Source organism: Vigna unguiculata, chromosome 7 (assembly GCF_004118075.2).
Source record: "Vigna unguiculata cultivar IT97K-499-35 chromosome 7, ASM411807v1, whole genome shotgun sequence".
In the NCBI taxonomy this organism is placed as follows: Eukaryota; Viridiplantae; Streptophyta; class Magnoliopsida; order Fabales; family Fabaceae; genus Vigna; species Vigna unguiculata.
In genome coordinates this window covers 3,252,315-3,273,181 of record NC_040285.1, presented here as the reverse complement: position 1 = coordinate 3,273,181, position 20,867 = coordinate 3,252,315, and the positions used below count along the sequence as shown (strand labels likewise).

The window sequence follows — 20,867 nt, the reverse complement described above, 5'->3', positions numbered from 1 at the left end:
AATTTAGTCCCAATTATTGTTAACATGAATCAATTTGGTCTCTCTCCAAATTGAAACCAAATTTAATTTTTATATTAAAATTCACACTTTTTATTAAATATTTTTATATAATATATTAAAATTCACATTATTATAACTTTGATATAAAAAATAAATTTGGTCACATGTTCGATAGGGACAAAATTGGTCAATTTTAAACAAAATTGGGACTAAATTGAACAAAAATAACAAATATAAGGACCAATTGAATATAGGACATTGACTTTGACATGTGGCACGCTACTAGGTTGACACATAAACATTTTAAAAAAATAAAAAATAAAAAAAAACCACGAAGTGACACATGGCAGTCATTGTTCATGGTCGTTAATGATTTAAATAATGTTAGAAAAAGAATGACCCAATTGAACAAAATTGACGAAAATTATAACATATTTGAACATAACACCAAAATTAGGACTTATTTGACAAAACTTGATGAAAATTTGGACAAAAAAGTATTTTAACATGTTTCAATAAAGGATAACCGATAATAGTTAGTACTATAAGGTATAATTGACTATCTTTAATTTTATTATTTTATATTAAAAATTAAAATTATTAATTTTAATAATTAAAATAATATAAATTTATATAAGCCTTATAAAAATAAAAATGTCATTTAGAACTTTAAATAATATTTAAAAAAATATTTTTAAATTTCTTAGTTTTTACTAAAAATGTAAAAAAAAGAAATAATTCTAATACTTGAAAAGTTTTCGATCAGGAGCGGATTGGATTTTTCCAGGGAGAGGAGGGTCATGACTTCCAAAATTTTGAAATTTTTTTAATTAGATTGTATATATATTTGAAATTTGTTAGATTTTTTAAATTATATATAGTATATTTTAAAAATTGATGAAAATTAAATTGTGTATTTTTTTATTTATTTTATAAAGTATAACATTTAGTGTTAATAGATAATAAAATATAAAATTAAATATAATAAATAATAAAAATATTTTGGTTTAATTTTTTTTTGTATTTGTTTTTGTCCAAAAATTCATAGAATTATGTTAATTAGTCTAACAAAGCATATCATTCATATTAAGTGTTTCAATTTTAATAAAAAAGTCATCGATCTATTTCAAAAAATTTAAAATTTAACGAAATTTATTGTAAAAGACCAAATTGCATTAATTTTTCAATAATCGGACCAAATTAAAACTAAAAAAACTTGAGCACCAATTTAATATTTTTAAACGAAAATATTAATCAAAAGAGTAATTAAACCAAATATTTATTAAGATAATTTTTACTTTCCTTCTCATTATCTTTTTAGTTTTTCACACATTCTAATCATTTATCACTCTCATACGTTTTCTTTATGTTTTTGAAGAAAAAAAATAAAAACAAACTCATTATTTTTGCTCTAATTTTTCATTTATCAAATTTCTTTATTGTCTCTTGACTTAATAAGGAAAACATTATTTATTATCTAATGAGCTTTTTGTATAATATTTTTTTATGAATATAGAAGAAAAATAAATAATGTATTATGTATTTTTCATAACTGATTTTTAATTTAATTTAATTATAATATATATTTTTTAATAATTATGTGTCTCAATTATAAAAAATATTATGATAAATTACTTTTTAATATTATTTAAAAAAAATTATATTGATAAAGAATAAAAAAATAAATTATTTTCTTAAAGTGGTAAAAAAGAAACTATGAAAAGAATATAGGACAAAGTTAACAGCAAAATTTTACTCGGAATTTAAAACTGTTGTATTGAAAAAATAAACAAAAGGAAATAGTTGATGATGGATACTTGTCTCTTAAACTAATAATTAAAAATATATTCTAACTGAAATATAATTTATTCTTGATTCACATATCATAATGTGTTAGTAACATTGCTCAAAAATATATTAGTAACATTATTTACTTTTATTATGATTTCTAATTATTTTTACTGTAAAACATTTTACATTATTAAAAATATTTAATTAATTGGACGCGCTATATATTTTTAATTGATATTTTAAAATGCTTATTAATGAATAAACTGCTGTTATCTGTCTTTTTCATCTTGTATTAAATGCTTTACTTTAAATATATTAAATATATAGTATCAAAGTATTAAATTCATTAGGTAAAATATTAAATATTTTAAATTACTAAAATAAGGGAAGTATTAAATTCATATATATAAGCATTAATCTTCTTTTAATGACTGTTACAAATTATGAATTAGAGCATTAAAGTTTTCTTTTAAAAGAATTACTGTATTGAACACAAAAAATAAAAAATAAAGATTAGAAGGGAGTAGGTAGCGCGGTTCTTTTATTAAAAGTGTATTTGAACCAAATATTGAACTAAACCAAACTATTTAAGCTCTATTTATTTATTTTTTATATAATTTTATCTTTTTGACATTACAATATAACGTTAAATCATAAAAAATAATTTTATTTCTTACTGCTGTTTAATTAAATATGTATTCTCTTTAGTATTAATTAAAAAATTAATTTACACAAATTAGTAATTTTCTTTTTCTGTCTATAAAAAGAATTAAAATATAATATAAAAGAATAAGAGTTTTTTTTTTCTTTTTTATAGACAAAAGAATTGAATACTTAACAACAAAGGAAAAAACAATTAACAAAGTAGTCATGTTGTATTTATATAAAACATAAACATCAAAACGACTATTCAATCTTAATTCATTCCAATCATTTTTTTTTTTTTGGATGTATGTATTACCAGTGTCAATTCTTTAATAGGTTGTATTTATAGTCAAAAATCAAGTGAGATATATTAAGTTTTCTTATACACATCTATTATGAGTGAAATAATAAATAATATAATTACAATATTTCAATAACTAATTTTGGTTCGATTTGATTTATAATGATTTCAAAATGTCAAACAATAAATTGAACTAAATCTATGTGTTGTAAAAAAATAAATCCAAAAATTTTCAATTTTATAATATGATAAATCTATCCACTTTTGATGGAATTAAAAAAGAAAAAAAAAATGTACTCTAGCATTCCCTTTCTCGTTTCTTCATACTTCATTTACTAGTTCTCTCTAGCTTAATTTATTTTTTTCCTAAAAGTCTTTTTCCTACTCTAGATTATATCTCATAGTAGTCGAAAAATTAATAATCATTTATGACCAATCAAAATTTTAAACTTTGTTTTTTATTCAATTTTTTTTTCTTCCTTACCAATGCTATCAATCTTAATGGATCAAGAACAATCGTCACAATTTGGTTAAGCTCATAATGCTTTTTTTTTGTTATATTTAAATGTTTTGCTCTAAATCTCTAGATTTTGAATAATTATCTTGTTTGAGCTAAAACTTTCTCCAAAAAGCAAGGAATTACAGGTAAAAAAAGTTATTTATGTTTTTTATAGTACCTTAAAATAAATTATATGATGTGAAAGTGACACGATCACAGTATTTAAAAAAAAAAATCAAAGATGTGTGTTACATATTATAGATATTTGAGCTTGAAATGAGATTTGTACAATTTAAATGAAAGAATTTGTTAATTTTAAAGCGAAATATTAAATGTCAGGGATATGCATGTTTATGATGTTTTAAAAAAAATTGTGCAAGTAATTTTGAATGTGTCTTTGAAAAAGTATTTGGATTTGTTGCATGAGATTATTTTTTGATATTTTTGTTCAAACGAATAATTTTCGCTCAAATGAAAATAAAATAGAGATCCAACATTTGTTTTCCGTTCTATTTTCCCTCAAGCGAAAATGAAGGCTTTTTCACTCTGGTAAAAACTAACCTACAACTCAACCTTCACCCTTTGCTAGATTTTCTCTAAAATTAAATGTTTTTTTCTCAAATGATGCAATTTTTTCTCAAGTTAAAATAATAAATGTAATTCAACTTATGCTCAATTAAAATTTTTATTTTTTTTCTTCTCCTTTATCTCTTTAATCTATAATAATATATAAAGAGATTTTTTATTTTATGTCCGCAATTCAAAATACCAAATGTACCCTTTAAATATAATAATTTCTTAAATTTTTTAAAATTGACCGTTACTTTTATAAACTTTTTACAAAATCATCTATATCTGCTTCTTTTTTTCTTCTTTATTTATCAATGGTTATTCTTTTATCTGTCTGATATATTTCTCTTTATTTTTAATAAATATAATTTTATTTTATTTATTAACTTAATAACATTATAATATTATCACATACTAATATTTACACATATTTAAAAAATGCGTACACACAAACGCGAGAGTGCCCGTGTTTATGCTAGTTACAAGTGAATGTTTATTGTAACCGTAAAATGTTATTGAAAATGATAAGATTTTTATGAATTTTGAGTCATAACTATAAGATGATATGTAGATCATTATTCAATATGTATGTTAAGTGTTGATACACGTGTGATAACAAATTTATGTTTGTTTCACTAATATTTGGTTAGTTGAATATCTTTGATGTATAAATCTATGTATAATTTTATGGTCTTTGTACACATGTGTGAGTTAATATATATATATATATATATATATATATATATATATATATAAGACTATTATGTGCAAAACAAAACCAAAGTTCTTCCCCGCTTCCTACGTATTGTTGTGCTCAATTGCATCTACCTGTCCATCCATTGCAAGTCGTCACTCCTCATCTTGCACCTCCAATGCAGCTCACATATCCATCTCTACCTGTAATTGTTCTTAGAAACTCGAAAGATCTCATTGAAGTTCTAAGCGTCACTTATGAAAAACCTACTTCCTTCTATCTAAGCTTGTTTGTTAAATTACATTACCTCAAACCTTCTTTTTAAATCCTTGTTGCAAATCACTTTTTGCAATCTTTAACCTTTGGATTATAAGCTCTTCTTCAAATTTCAAGATACTCGAGCTTTTCACATGCTTTAATGAGCTATTTGAGTACTCCACTTGCTTCATCGACTTAACCAAGTTATGCAGGCGTCCACCAAGATAATCGATCTAGTTTCATGCTCTACCACGTTGTCTGGGATATCTACACGCTCCACCACCTCGCTTAAGCTATCTGCATATCTCACCAGCCTATGCAACCTACTTGGTTGTCTTGCAGACCTATCCATGCTACTAAACTGTCTTATCGAGTGATCAACTACACTAAACCTTTTTTTCTAAATTCTTTATGCTACTTAGTTTTCTTGTCAAGTTCTCCACTTGTTTGTGCTCGACCCCCGAGCTATGTGTCCATCAACAACGTCGCTTCTTTTTTAACTTCTTTTGTGAGGTTGATCGTCTTTTCTTTTCCTTTAGATGGACAATTTTTAGAAAAATGTTCGATCATACCACAACTCATACACTTGTTGAGTAACAATCCTTTGCATAATGTACATACTTGCCACACTTAAAACACTCAACATTTGAGTTGCTCGACCGACCTCCTCTCCAAGGACCTTGTCCTCTTACGTGCCAATTTTCTTTATCGGACTGCTCTTTCTCTTCTTCTTGTCCTTGACTTTTACCACAAGAACCACTTCCTACACCCCATCGGTATCTTTCTTTGCCTTGAGTGTTCTGAGTCTCTCCCTTCATTTGGAGTAGTTGATCAAATGGCTCCGCCTTCTTTTTTTTTCGTTGTTCATGTGTCTCAAGGGATCTGACAAGCTTCTTCAACCGTAAGCATTGATAGGTCCTTGGACTCCTCAATCACACACACCACATTCTCAAAGTCTTCTGTCAACGACTTCAAGATCTTCTCCACAACTTGGCTAGCGGGCAACGTCTCTTCGTTTCTACTAAGTTGATTTGCCACAGTTTCAACCCAAGTTATGTACTTGTCTACTCATTTTGTCTCTTTCATCTTTGTACTCTCTAATTCGTCCCTAAGTGTTTGAAGTCACACTTGTTTCACCCATTCATCCCCTTTATACGCATTACCCAATATATCCCACGATTCTTTTGAAGATTTGGCACTTGCAATCTTGTCAAAGTCAGACTCGTCCACAACTTGGTATAGAATATACAAAGCTGTCTTGTTCTTCACACACGTTTCTTTCAACCCTTTCAACTAGGTATTTGACCAATTTGTGGTGTTGGCTGGTTCATGGAAACCACTTCCCAATTTTCTTGGGAACCAAGAAAAGCCTTCATCTTAAGACTCTAATTGTCATAGTTGACCGTCTTTGTCAACTTGGCCAGAGACACATTGTTTGTAAGACCGACCATCTCTCTCATTTTTTAAACACTCAACTAAAGCTTTCTTTTTTTCACTTTTTCACTAAAACATTTGAGCTAATTGGCTCTTGATACCACTTTGTAGACAACAAACCTCACTTGGAAAAAAACTCGATTCACATTTTTTTTTGTTCATTCAAAGAATTCACAATGCAATTTATAGACTCATATTTTACTGTTGTACTCAAAACGACTAACTCATTAACTATCTAGACTCCAATGAGTAGTACATTAACTACTCACAACGACTAATTACCTGCAACAACTAATTACCTACAACGACTAATTACCTACAACGACTAATTACCTACAACGACTAATTACCCACAACGATTGATACATTCAAATTTATTAAAAAAATCTAACAATTACACCTAACTCTTGTGAATAAGGGGTTAGTTATTCCTAAACATATTGAACATTATATGGATGATGGAATTGAATGTCTATGATGGATGATGGAACATTACCTCTAACCTCCTTTTTAAATCCTTGTTGCAAATCACTTTTTGCAATCTTTAACCTTTTGATTATAAGCTCTTCTTCAAATTTCAAGATACTCGAGCTTTTCACATGCTTTAATGAGCTATTTGAGTACTCCACTTGCTTCATCGACTTAATCAAGTTATGCAGGCGTCCACCAAGATAATCGATCTAGTTTCATGCTCTACCATGTTGTATGGGATATCTACACGCTCCACCACCTCGTTTAAGCTATCTGCATATCTTACCAGCCTATACAACCTACTCAGTTGTCTTGCCGACCTATCCATGCTACTAAACTGTCTTATCGAGTGATCAACTATACTAAACCTTTTTTCTAAATTCTTTATGCTACTTAGTTTTCTTGTCAAGTTCTCCACTTGTTTGTGCTCGACCCCCGAGCTATGTGTCCATCAACAACGTCGCTTCTTTTTTAACTTCTTTTGTGAGGTTGATCGTCTTTTCTTTTCCTTTAGATGGACAATTTTTAGAAAAATGTTCGATCATACCACAACTCATACACCTGTTGAGTAACAATCCTTTGCATAATGTACATACTTGCCACACTTAAAACACTCAACATTTGAGTTGCTCGACCGACCTCCTCTCCAAGGACCTTGTCCTCTTCCGTGCCAATTTTCTTTATCGGACTGCTCTTTCTCTTCTTCTTGTCCTTGACTTTTACCACAAGAACCACTTCCTACACCCCATCGGTATCTTTCTTTGCCTTGAGTGTTCTGAGTCTCTCCCTTCATTTGGAGTAGTTGATCAAATGGCTCCGCCTTCTTTTTTTTTTCGTTGTTCATGTGTCTCAAGAGATCTGACAAGCTTCTTCAACCGTAAGCATTGATAGGTCCTTGGACTCCTCAATCACACACACCACATTCTCAAAGTCTTCTGTCAACGACTTCAAGATCTTCTCCACAACTTGGCTAGCGGGTAACGTCTTCGTTTCTACTAAGTTGATTTGCCACAGTTTCAACCCAAGTTATGTACTTGTCTACTCATTTTGTCTCTTTCATCTTTGTACTCTCTAATTCGTCCCTAAGTGTTTGAAGTCACACTTGCTTCACCCATTCATCCCCTTTATACGCATTACCCAATATATCCCACGATTCTTTTGAAGATTTGACACTTGCAATCTTGTCAAAGTCAGACTCGTCCACAACTTGGTATAGAATGTACAAAGCTGTTTTGTTCTTGACACACGTTTCTTTCAACCCTTTCAACTAGTTATTTGACCAATTTGTGGTGTTGGCTGGTTCATGGAAACCACTTCCCAATTTTCTTGGGAACCAAGAAAAGCCTTCATCTTAAGACTCCAATTGTCATAGTTGACCGCCTTTGTCAACTTGGCCAGAGACACATTGTTTGTAAGACCGACCATCTCTCTCATTTTTTAAACACTCAACTAAAGCTTTCTTTTTTTCACTTTTTCACTAAAACATTTGAGCTAATTGGCTCTTGATACCACTTTGTAGACAATAAACCTCACTTGGAAAAAAACTTGATTCACATTTTTGTTTTGTTCATTCAAAGAATTCACAATGCAATTTATAGACTCATATTTTATTGTTGTACTCAAAACGACTAACTCATTAATTATCTAGACTCCAATGAGTAGTACATTAACTACTCACAACGACTAATTACCTGCAATAACTAATTACCTACAACGACTAATTACCCACAACGATTGATACATTCAAATTTATTAAAAAAATCTAACAATTACACCCAACTCTTGTGAATAAGGGGTTAGTTATTCCTAAACATATTGAACATTATATGGATGATGGAATTGAATGTCTATGATGGATGATGGAACATTACCTCTAACCTCCTTCTTAAATCCTTGTTGCAAATCACTTTTTGCAATCTTTAACCTTTGGATTATAAGCTCTTCTTCAAATTTCAAGATACTCGAGCTTTTCACATGCTTTAATGAGCTATTTGAGTACTCCACTTGCTTCATCGACTTAATCAAGTTATGCAGGCGTCCACCAAGATAATCGATCTAGTTTCATGCTCTACCATGTTGTATGGGATATCTACACGCTCCACCACCTCGTTTAAGCTATCTGCATATCTCACCAGCCTATGCAACCTACTCGATTGTCTTGCCGACCTATCCATGCTACTAAACTGTCTTATCGAGTGATCAACTATACTAAACCTTTTTTCTAAATTCTTTATGCTACTTAGTTTTCTTGTCAAGCTCTCCACTTGTTTGTGCTCGACCCCCGAGCTATGTGTCCATCAACAACGTCGCTTCTTTTTTAACTTCTTTTGTGAGGTTGATCGTCTTTTCTTTTCCTTTAGATGGACAATTTTTAGAAAAATGTTCGATCATACCACAACTCATACACTTGTTGAGTAACAATCCTTTGCATAATGTACATACTTGCCACACTTAAAACACTCAACATTTGAGTTGCTCGACCGACCTCCTCTCCAAGGACCTTGTCCTCTTCCGTGCCAATTTTCTTTATCGGACTGCTCTTTCTCTTCTTCTTGTCCTTGACTTTTACCACAAGAACCACTTCCTATACCCCATCGGTATCTTTCTTTGCCTTGAGTGTTCTGAGTCTCTCCCTTCATTCGGAGTAGTTGATCAAATGGCTCCGTCTTCTTTTTTTTTTCGTTGTTCATGTGTCTCAAGGGATCTGACAAGCTTCTTCAACCGTAAGCATTGATAGGTCCTTGGACTCCTCAATCACACACACCACATTCTCAAAGTCTTCTGTCAACGACTTCAAGATCTTCTCCACAACTTGGCTAGCGGGCAACGTCTCTTCGTTTCTACTAAGTTGATTTGCCAAAGTTTCAACCCAAGTTATGTACTTGTCTACTCATTTTGTCTCTTTCATCTTTGTACTCTCTAATTCGTCCCTAAGTGTTTGAAGTCACACTTGCTTCACCCATTCATCCCCTTTATACGCATTACCCAATATATCCCACGATTCTTTTGAAGATTTGGCACTTGCAATCTTGTCAAAGTCAGACTCGTCCACAACTTGGTATAGAATGTACAAAGCTGTTTTGTTCTTCACACACGTTTCTTTCAACCCTTTCAACTAGGTATTTGACCAATTTGTGGTGTTGGCTGGTTCATGGAAACCACTTCCCAATTTTCTTGGGAACCAAGAAAAGCCTTCATCTTAAGACTCCAATTGTCATAGTTGACCGCCTTTGTCAACTTGGCCAGAGACACATTGTTTGTAAGACCGACCATCTCTCTCATTTTTTAAACACTCAACTAAAGCTTTCTTTTTTTCACTTTTTCACTAAAACATTTGAGCTAATTGGCTCTTGATACCACTTTGTAGACAACAAACCTCACTTGGAAAAAAACTTGATTCACATTTTTTTTTTGTTCATTCAAAGAATTCACAATGCAATTTATAGACTCATATTTTACTGTTGTACTCAAAACGACTAACTCATTAACTATCTAGACTCTAATGAGTAGTACATTAACTACTCACAACGACTAATTACCTGCAACAACTAATTACCTACAACGACTAATTACCTACAACGACTAATTACCTACAATGACTAATTACCTACAACGACTAATTACCCACAACGACTGATACATTCAAATTTATTAAAAAAAATCTAACAATTACACCCAGCTCTTGTGAATAAGGGGTTAGTTATTCCTAAACATATTGAACATTATATGGATGATGGAATTGAATGTCTATGTGGGAGTTAATTAGTCTTAAACATACTGAACACTATATTAATGATGGAATTGAATGCCCGAGGATCGAGAATGCCCTTCTACCTTAAAGTGTATAAATATCGAGTTTCTTTCTCTCCAAGAAGTGTGTCCTTTTGACCTTTGTCAAACTCTCAATCTATAGACTTTCATAATTGGACTAGACCTAAAATTTGGACTTGATTTTGTACTTGATTAAATTGTAATAAATAATCATTAATATATATTTTTTAATCTTTGAAGATTCCATATCTTTGATATATTCTTCAAATCTCATATTTTGTAATTGGAATAACCAACTTTGTGGATAACTGGTGTTGTCTATAATTTTTAAATATTTAGTATTTCAATGATTTTGTTGGTAATCTTCCCAAATCTATGAGATTTTCACTTATTTGTAAATTATAAACCAAATATTTATCTTTTTTACTTTTTATTAAATAGAACCTGAAATATCAAAAAATTCAAAATTAAAATAACAATAAAATATAAAATAAACAAAAATAAAAACATAATATGTTCTACATTCTTTAACTCATAATACATTCTTACATTTAAAAATACATTTATATATTTATGATTATAAAATTCATAATATTATGTATTTCGTAATAGATTATTAGATTATACAATTCAAAATCTTTCCACATCCATGGATAATTTAGATTTTTTCTGACAGCATGAAAACAAGAAGAATGTATGGAGGTGTTAGAAAGAAATATCCAACAAATATTAGGACATTTTCTTTCTGGACCGTGCCCATGTATAGAAGTTGGGCCCGGCCCACATGACAAAGTTTAAACCCTCACTTCAGCCGCTGCCCCCCACGTTTCCCCAAAAATCCCGACCACCACCACAGACCACGATGAGCGCTGCGAAGGTAGTAGCGGCGACGATCCGGCTCAGAGTCCCAGCCGGCGGGGCTCGGCCGGCGCCTCCGGTGGGGCCGGCGCTGGGTCAGTACCGGCTGAACCTGATGGCGTTCTGCAAGGACTTCAACGCGCGCACACAGAAGTATAAGCCTGAAACTCCCATGGCGGTGACGATAACGGCGTATAAGGACAACACGTTCGAGTTCACCGTGAAGTCGCCGTCGGTGTCATGGTATCTGAAGAAGGCCGCCGGGGTGGAATCCGGCAGCGGCCGCCCCGGTCACGTGACCGCGTCCACGCTGTCGATTCGGCACGTGTACGAGATCGCGAAGGCGAAGCAATCAGACCCGTACCTCCAGAACATGCCGCTGGAATCCATTTCCAAGTCCATCATCGGAACCGCGAACAGCATGGGAATTAAGATTGTCAAGGACCTCGATTGAGCCTTTATTGATTTCAACTGCTTTATTGTGTTGTGCGATTAGGACTAGTGTTAGGGTTTTTATGCGGTGTTGTTATTGTGCTCTTTTTGAGTTCAATAGTGAAAGAGATGCTAGCACTTGCACATAAGCTTTTTGTTATAATAATTATATTGCTAATGGAAGTTTTAATTTTATTGATCATGTCGACAGCTAAAAATGCTATTTTGGAGGCTCTTGTTGGGAATATCAGTTATATGATCCAATCTTTTGGTAAAAGATTATGTTAATCTCTCCTTTGATTATTTTATCAGTGACAATGAGGTCTGGGATCTGCATAAGGTCAGATTTTGTCTTCTTCGGGACATCATTTTAGTATTGATCAACTGTGTCTCAAAGGATTTGGTGAAGGTTTGTTCTCGGCAACCAAGGAATGAGTGGTACTTTCAGTTTTCTAATCTGTTTAATGTACTTGAATCTTGCTCAATCTATCTCTATAGTCGATGCAGAAATTAATTTAGGTTTTAGTCTTTTAGATTGTCTGATGAGTTTCTAGTTGTTCTTGTCCTTTCTATAGTCTTGCTTAGATTGGTCGATGAACAATTTTAATTTATGAAATTACAAGTTACCGACCTTTATGTATATGATATGAGTTGTTCGCTGTTGAAATTGGAGCAACTCATTCATTTGCTAGAATATACACATGTGCATTGTTATAAAACTGCGACCAGAGGCTAGCTAATTTAGATGTTGAACTGGTCAAGTAACTGGTTTGAGTAGAGTAGGCATGGTAGATTGTTGAAGAACAAGAACCAGTTCCATTTGGTGTGTTTTGGCTGGATTTTGAAAATAAAATGGTGACTGGGCAAGTTTTCTGTTCATATGCTACAGTTGGAAAGGGAAAAAGAAGATAAAAATGATAAAAGGGATTTGGGGAATGATCTGGCGAATTTATTTTTAAACACAGAGAAAAGCAAGAAAAAGAAAAGAAATTGAATGAGTTTTGTAATAATCTGCAATTATGCATATCTAAAATCTGAATTCTAGATGCATGAAAGTCAAAGTCTGGAAGAAGCTGAAGAAACTCTGAGCTCTATATGCATTTTGCAGATGCAGATCGTTCATCCATTGCTGTCTGTCTTCCCTAACTGTGCAGGCCTCCATTTCCGAACTACTCCGATTTCAAAATCTGGGGTAAGAGTTGTTTATCTTTTAATTTTGTTATCAAATAAACATATGTCATATGTGGTAGTTCTCTATTAGCTTCAACACTTAACAGGTTTCTGAAGTTATTTGATAACAGGGGATTGTTCTGATGATGACCCTTGTTATATATGCAATCATACATTTGAACTTAGGAAACCAAATTATTGTTCCGAACATTTAGCATTCGATCGAGCTTTTACTTCTTTTTTTTATATTGTTTTGTTCTTTTATTCAATCTGAAGTTCCAATAATCTGAGCGGTTCTGTCTTGCAAGTGAAAAATTCTATTATTGATTCACAGCTCACTTTTGAAGTTGAGTTTCTACGATGAACCAAACCATACTAGTCCTTATCAGGAACTGGACATTGGTGTAAAAGTGTCATATGATGATGAACCAAACTATATTTAATTCTAAATACTATAATTCATATTTTTATATGTTTTTTCTTGCATCATCATGTCTTCGAACCAAGATGAAGTTATTGCCTCTTCAAAATACAAAATATGCAAACACTGTGCAAGCAAGAGTAAAGACACCACACGTATCTTTAAAAATAAAAGAATGATTAGACTGTGGATATGTAAAGGTAAATGCAAAAATGTATTATTTGTTCACTGAAAATGGAGAAGGCTGACTAAAGTGAAGGAAATGAAAGCTCTAGAAAAAACGTTTAAAATGTTCTTGATTGACAAAGGTAAAATGAGAATAAATTTATTAAACTTTTTCTCCATATGAATAAAAAATGAGGTAAGAATACAAAATATGTACACTTACTAATCAAATTTCAATTTCTGAGATCAATATAGGTGTCTTATCCAGTGTTTGGGTTATTTAATGAAAATAATTACTATCTTTTTGGACCATCATTTTGATTTTTGTTATTTTAATTCTTCAAATTTTAAACTTTATTATTTTAGTTTCATTAGTTAAAAATTAAAATTTAAAAAATAAAAATGATTAAAAAAATCTAAAAAGAAAAATAATAAAATTGATATATTAGAAAGATTTGTAGCATAATCAAACTTTAAAACTAATATAAAATAATTAGCTTTGAACGTGCTTTAAGACCTGGTTTTGTTACTAAATTTGTTTCCGTCAAGGTTTTGTTACTAAATTTGTGACATTTTTTAATTCCTATTATTAACTATAATTAATTAAGAAAACAAGAAGTATTAATTAAAACAACTAAGATTTTTAAGGTTATAATTTTGTTATGAACATTTTTTATATTAGTTTTAAATTGCGTAAACAAAAAAATTAATAATATATTTTTAATGTTAAATATAATTTGAATATATTATAACTATAAGTTTTAAAAAATATGGAAATATATTGCTTTTATCTTTAGAAATAAAATACCTATTTATAATATATTAAAATTATAATATCAAAATCAATATATAGAAAATAATTTATAATTTAAGTAAACAATAATAACTTTTTAACATAAATACAATGTTTCAAGTAAATTATTGATTGAAAAATAAAATTAATAAATAATTATTTCATTTATATTAAAGAAAAACATATTATTTAAATTGGTTAGGTCCTTAAACATATAACTATTTTAATTTTAATTTATTTTAATCGTATTAATTAATATTTTATTTTCAGTAACAAACTAATTATGATTAAATATAACAACTAAAACATCGTTAAAAATATAAAAAAATGTAAATTTAACAAATATTTCTCAATAAATAAAAAACATACAGATATATTTGCTGAAAAAGAATATATTTAAACATGATATTTCAAACATGTTTTTCAAATGCATGTAAATTATTAGAAAATGAGTTTAGAAAACAAAGTTAAGTACAAACAAGTAAGAATCAAAACCCAACTCCAAATGAAAACTATGAACGACTCCATTTCTCGTTTCCTCGTTTATCATTTTCTAAAATTTTACATTCGCTATGAATATATTGTTTTCTAATCTTTTTTCTTATGTTACTTATAAAAATTATAAATTAAAATAAAATAATAACTTACTATGCAATTGAAAGATTTATTAACAGAGTTATTATTTCAAAAAATTACATATTTAGCACAATTTTTTTGAAAGATAATTAACCTAACTTAAAAGTAAATTGTGCATCTAAAAGTTATAAAAAAATTAATTTTTTATAAATGAGTGTATATATATAAAGTAATTTTATGAATAAATAACTCATCTTGTTTAAAAATATATATTATTTATGAATTAAAAACTATAACTTCTACAACTTAAAAAAAAATCAAAATTTAAAACACAATACTTTTTACAAAATTATTGTTTTAAAACTTGACTTAATGTAGGTAAGAAATTATATTTTATTTATTATGATTTTTTTTCAGTAAAGTTATGTAAATAAGTAACAAAAAATCCATCCTAAGACATTGTTTAGCATACAACAGTGGTATAATCCCAATATTGTCAACTCAATTTTAACTATCAAATATTAATCAATTATAACTCAATGACCTCTATTGACTACATAAATAATTTGATTTAAAAGGATGACACATTAGCATTATATAAATATGTACAATTCTACATTTTGTTTAATTTTGTGATATTTTATTATGGTTTATATATATATATATATATATATATATATATATATATATATATATATATTATTCTTAAAAATATCATAACAGGAAATTAAACTAATTGAACTAAGATTATCACTTTTTTTTTCTGTTAAAAACAAGTAATTAGCTAGGTTCTATACAAGAAAAATTAATTAGGTGTAATCATAAAAATAAGATAAAGAATAATTTCATAATTTTTAAAAATAAATTAATTGTAAAACTTAAAATTTGTTGGGTTTATAAAACTAAAATGTAGGTAACCCTTCCCTTTTGTTGATATAATTATTACAAATACTATCTAAAATACAAAATATCCAAAAATATATGAATTGCCATAAAAATTCAATTCACCTTTAACACCTTAAAAACTTATTGAACTAATACTAAATAATAATCTAAATAAGAAGATGCTGAGTATTGGAAATATACTGTTTTTAATAATCAATTTTAAAATCTAAAAGAATATGTTTACGAACCACACATATCCTTCTTCCAGGAAAAAACACTCTTCAAACAGAAAATTTCCTTAATTAACAACGACAAAAAAATAAAGTTGTGATGTCTTATTACCACTAATAGAACAATAAAAGCACTGTCATTGTCAAATATGATCATGTTTTCTATCTGTTACACTACTTTTAACTTTAAAAAAGAAATCATAATTGCTTGAATTACCAATATAAGTAAATTTAAATATGGCAATTAGATATATTTTAATAGTTGAACAAAATCTATAACTCAAGATGAAACCATAAATACCTTAACAATAAATAAAGGAAAGTTTGTTTTAATCACTACTATTCTAAACATTTCCAACACTCCTTTCTAATTTTGTTTCAATACTTGAAAATGAGCAATACTTTTTTAAAAAAAAATAATAATTCACTCAATTAAATCACCTTTTTTTTAAAATCTCTTAAAAAAAATACTAAATACTGTCATATTCTCTCACCATGAGTTCATCAAAATTAGAAATTTAAATCAAAACAACATTCAAAGATCAAATCTTTGGATCCCCATCTCAGAATAGATTTTACCAAACCCCTATTTTTCAGAAAAAAAAAATATTACTGATAAAACAAAAAAGATGATCTATTTAGATGAAGAGAAACATGATGGAATTCCTAGTACCATCCAAAGAAAAAGTAAGATTGTATGAGAAAAAACGTCCTAGAAGTGGCGATTACCTACTCCCCAAGCAAATAGTATCCCGTATTAGGATCATTGCCACACATAGTAATCCATCTGTCACTTTTCTCTCAAGACTCTAATTTTGGTCACTCTTTCCATCTTTGGTGGTCTCTGCAGAATCCCAATCCCCTCCAACAACAAAATAGTTGTGCTTTTTTATTTTGTGTGTGCTGTGTGTCTTCTTGTATATAAATAAAGAACCTCTTTTGGGGTCCTTCTTTTCATGCCCATCTTTCCCCTCTTATTCTCAATGCTGGTGGGTTCAGTGTTTGGTGAGGAAGGATAATAAAGGTGGAAGCTTTGTGAGAGAGGGAAGAGGAAAAGACATGGGGAGGGGGAAGATTGAGATTAAGAAAATTGAGAATTTGAACAGCAGACAGGTTACCTTTTCCAAGAGGAGAAACGGGTTGCTCAAGAAGGCCAGAGAATTGTCTGTTCTATGTGATGCTGAGGTTGCTGTCATCATATTCTCTAGCACTGGCAAGCTTTATGAGTTTTCAAACACAAGGTACTTGCTTGCTTCACCCCCCTTTCAACCCTTTTCTTCAAATTTTAAACCTTTGAACCCTTTTGAGGATTTTGTTTGTTTTAAGGATATGAGGTTGTCTTGCTAGATAATTAGTTTTTTTTTTTTTTTTTTTTTCATGAAAGTTGTTTGGGGTGGTGATACTTGTGGACCAAGTAAACAGGTTTAATGTTCTTTATATTGGATAACCATTGAAATGTTTATAGAGGAGAACAATGGTTTTGTTACAGGAAAAAAAAAGTGGAGGGTTTTTATCAGATAAATGTTTGAATTTGGATTTTTGTTAAGGTTTAAGATAGAGGTGTGGTTCTGATGAATTTATCTTTTGTGGAAGATGTGAGTGATGAGATTGGATAAAAGAAAACTAACTCTGCAATGATAGAGAGAGATTTTTGGGGGTAGAGATAGAATTATACTCTTACATGCATTTTTTGGCTATGGGATCAATGAAGAAGCAAGTACTGAAACTGAGTTGTGTTCATGTATGATGTATCTGGTTTGATGAGTTGAAGAATCCCATTTTGTGCTATTCTAGATTCCTAATGCCAAAAAAAAATCTATGGTAGTAACCATAACATTAGGGTCTACAATTTTCTATTTCTTTCTTTTCTAGTCCAAATTCTGCCTTAATCAGTTATTGACAATTAGCCATATTTAGACTAACTTATTTAGAGAGCTTCCTGAGAGTATTCTAAAAATAAGTGATTATTTCTCCAAAATTTAGCTGAACTAAATATGGGAACAATAAAACATATCTTTTAGTTTTCTTTTAAAACTTAAATGCCATTTTTTTAAAAGCAAGAACAGGATTGTGATAGAAAAACTTGTTCCATCAAACTTCATGTCAATTTGCAAGTCCAAGCTCATTCTGGCTTTTTAGCAACTTTCAAATGCTCTTACTCTTCTTGCAACTGTTTACATGATCCATCTGAGGCTTATGTTTTGTTATGATTAAATGAATTTTGTTTCATTTATGAAGCATGGAGCGTACCCTATCAAGGTATAGGAAAGGCTCAGAATTGGATTCTGCAGAGCAACCTATTGATGTGCCCCCAAAAGATGTATTTAAGACTTTCCCTCTAATATCTTAAAGCATCACAATTTTTTTCATAAACTCCTAACCCTTTTAAGTTCATTTTTCTCAGTATGTAGTTTGAAGTGTTATTGTTCATACTTTTCAATAGGTTACGGTTATGGAGCCTGATACAAACCTTTTGAAGGATGAAATAACAAAGCTTCGATCTGCATACTCGTAAGTTTCACTGACACTTTATATAACTAATCAGCAATGCTATTGCAACTAACTGATACAATCATTAGTGAATGCCTCAATGAAATGACCCAATAGTGGAACTACCTCACTGTATTTTCTTTCTCTCTTGTGTGCTGATTTTTCATCAGAATCTGATTCCAGATTTTTTCTGATAACATTCTCAAATTGTGTAGAAATATGAAGGGTAAGGAGCTTGATGGATTGAGCCTCAAAGAACTGCAGCACCTAGAAAAGCAACTGAGTGAAGGGATATTAGCTGTCAAAGACAAGAAGGTACTGAGATCAAATACCAACAGTGGTGTAATTGACTGTATTATTTTTATTTGTAATTTCCTTAACCTTACAAGATTTTCTCTAATTATTATATTTTATTTCTGACATGTTTATCAGTTGCTAAATTCAACCACTTATTCAGTTCTTCAGGTCAAGACTTGCTAATATATGGATATACTGTGATTAATCTTATTCCTCACAATATATTGTTTCAGGAACAAGTACTTGTAGAACAGCTTACAAGGTCCAGGATACAGGTAAATGGTTCTCCTTGCACTTTTCATCTCATTTTCATTCCACAACAGAACTAGATTTGATGCAAAATGCATTAATAGTTTTTTCACATGTTCAGTTTTTCAAATTTATTATTTTTTTTATCTTTGTAGAATAATAATGGATTATACTCTAATGGAAGAGAATTTCAAATACAGTTTTTATTTTTTTCATAAGTTGGTTTTTAACAAGTTCTCCAAATGTATCTGCAGGAGCAAAAAGCTGTGCTGGAGAATGAAGTTCTGCGCAAACAGGTGAGAACCAAACCTGACTTAAGAGTCAAAATTATGAACTATCTCAAATTAACCTTTGAAATCTCAAACAGGCAATCTTCTTACTCATCTTTAATTTTAACTGTAAACAGCTTGAGGAGATACAAAATAAAGCAAATACACAGTTCCTTGAATTCAGTTGTTTGGATAGGACATTTTCCAAGAACAGTTCAAAATCTCTTTTCAATTGTGCTTCAGAGGAAAATAACCATTCAGATACTTCTTTGCAGTTAGGGTATGTGATCATGACTCCTTTTTACCAGTCATGTTTTCATTGAGACCTATTTAGAAACTACAATATGTTGCACTAATATTGATACGGACGCCAGACACGACACGGATATGGACACTTTGACATGTGTAATCTCTAAAAGTGGGAACACTAATCTATATATTACATTATTATGAATTATTTAAATTGACAATCAATAATTATGTATTCAAAATCATCTACAAATAAGGTTAGTAAAATATAACAATACAAACATATTGTCACCTGATACAAAATGAGAGATTAAATAAAAACATTCTCAATACTGCATATATAATCTAAATATTCCTAATTATATAGGATTAATTCCTTAGTTCTATAATTTGAATAGAAACTTATACAATAAGTTCACGAGTTGGACACTTCACTGTTATGTGTGGTAGTACGCATGTTGGTGTCTGATACTATCAGGGACAAACCGTTTAAGAGACATGTCTATGTGTGGTACGCATGTTGGTGTCTGATACATATCAGGGACAAACCATTTAAGAGGCATGTATGAACTTCATATTGCAGCCCCTACAAAAAGCATAACAAACTTAACTACCTCACTATGAATAGTAGTTGTGCTTCTATTGCCATAAATTGTGTTGGTGTTGAGTTTTAACATTGTAATTGAGTTGAATATAACTTTTGACATCACCTAATGAATGATTATGATGTTCTCTAAGGATTTAATGGTTGTGAATTTTCTTGTTTCAGGTTGTCACCACCAGATTATGGTCGTCAGAGTAAAGGATGGAAAATAGAACCTTGCAACGACTCAGGGAGTCAAGTGGCTTCACAGTGACATTTTTGTTCTGAAAGCTTACGTTTGGAACCTGGGAAACATTGCCCAGTTCTGTATCTGCCACCTTTAAGTTTTAGAATATAGAGATAGTTTTAGGCTAAATTGAATAAGTTTTATGTTTAGTTCATAAATTTTTGGCTTTCACCAGCATTTGATTGCTGAATTAGGTTCAAGTTTCATGCTAAATGACTCACCTTGTTGAAATACTTTAGTCATTTAGTTCAACCAAAACAGTTTTCAGGTATTAAGATGGTTCATTAGATAAAAAAAGGTGGTCTTTGAGGTCTCCATCTCTCTCTCTCTCTCTCTCTCTCTTTATATATATATAATGAATATTTAGGATTATTTGTTGCATATTCTTGTGAATTTGTTTTGAGAATTCTAAACTTAAGAGTTGTAGGGAGGGATTTTTTTCACTGTACAAACGTTTACTAAAAGTGTTGTGGAAACAAATATATAAAAGAATCAAATTACTATAAGAAAGTTATATTT

The 20,867-nt window shown here is 30.2% G+C and overlaps 2 protein-coding genes across 2 annotated transcripts; both read left to right on the top strand.

Annotated features, from left to right (window-relative positions):
• Positions 1 to 11,238: 11,238 nt before the first annotated feature.
• On the top strand, positions 11,239 to 11,926 carry LOC114189917 (50S ribosomal protein L11). The gene has a single exon (XM_028078645.1). The coding sequence runs from the start codon at positions 11,297 to 11,299 to the stop codon at positions 11,744 to 11,746; it is 450 nt and encodes a 149-aa protein (XP_027934446.1). The 5' UTR covers positions 11,239 to 11,296; the 3' UTR covers positions 11,747 to 11,926.
• Positions 11,927 to 16,647: 4,721 nt separating this feature from the next.
• Positions 16,648 to 20,661, top strand: LOC114190580 (agamous-like MADS-box protein AGL18). Its single transcript, XM_028079526.1, has 8 exons — positions 16,648 to 17,205; positions 18,203 to 18,284; positions 18,408 to 18,475; positions 18,670 to 18,769; positions 18,985 to 19,026; positions 19,255 to 19,296; positions 19,407 to 19,549; positions 20,288 to 20,661. The coding sequence occupies exons 1-8, from the start codon at positions 17,024 to 17,026 to the stop codon at positions 20,373 to 20,375; spliced, it is 747 nt and encodes a 248-aa protein (XP_027935327.1). The 5' UTR covers positions 16,648 to 17,023; the 3' UTR covers positions 20,376 to 20,661.
• Positions 20,662 to 20,867: the final 206 nt, after the last annotated feature.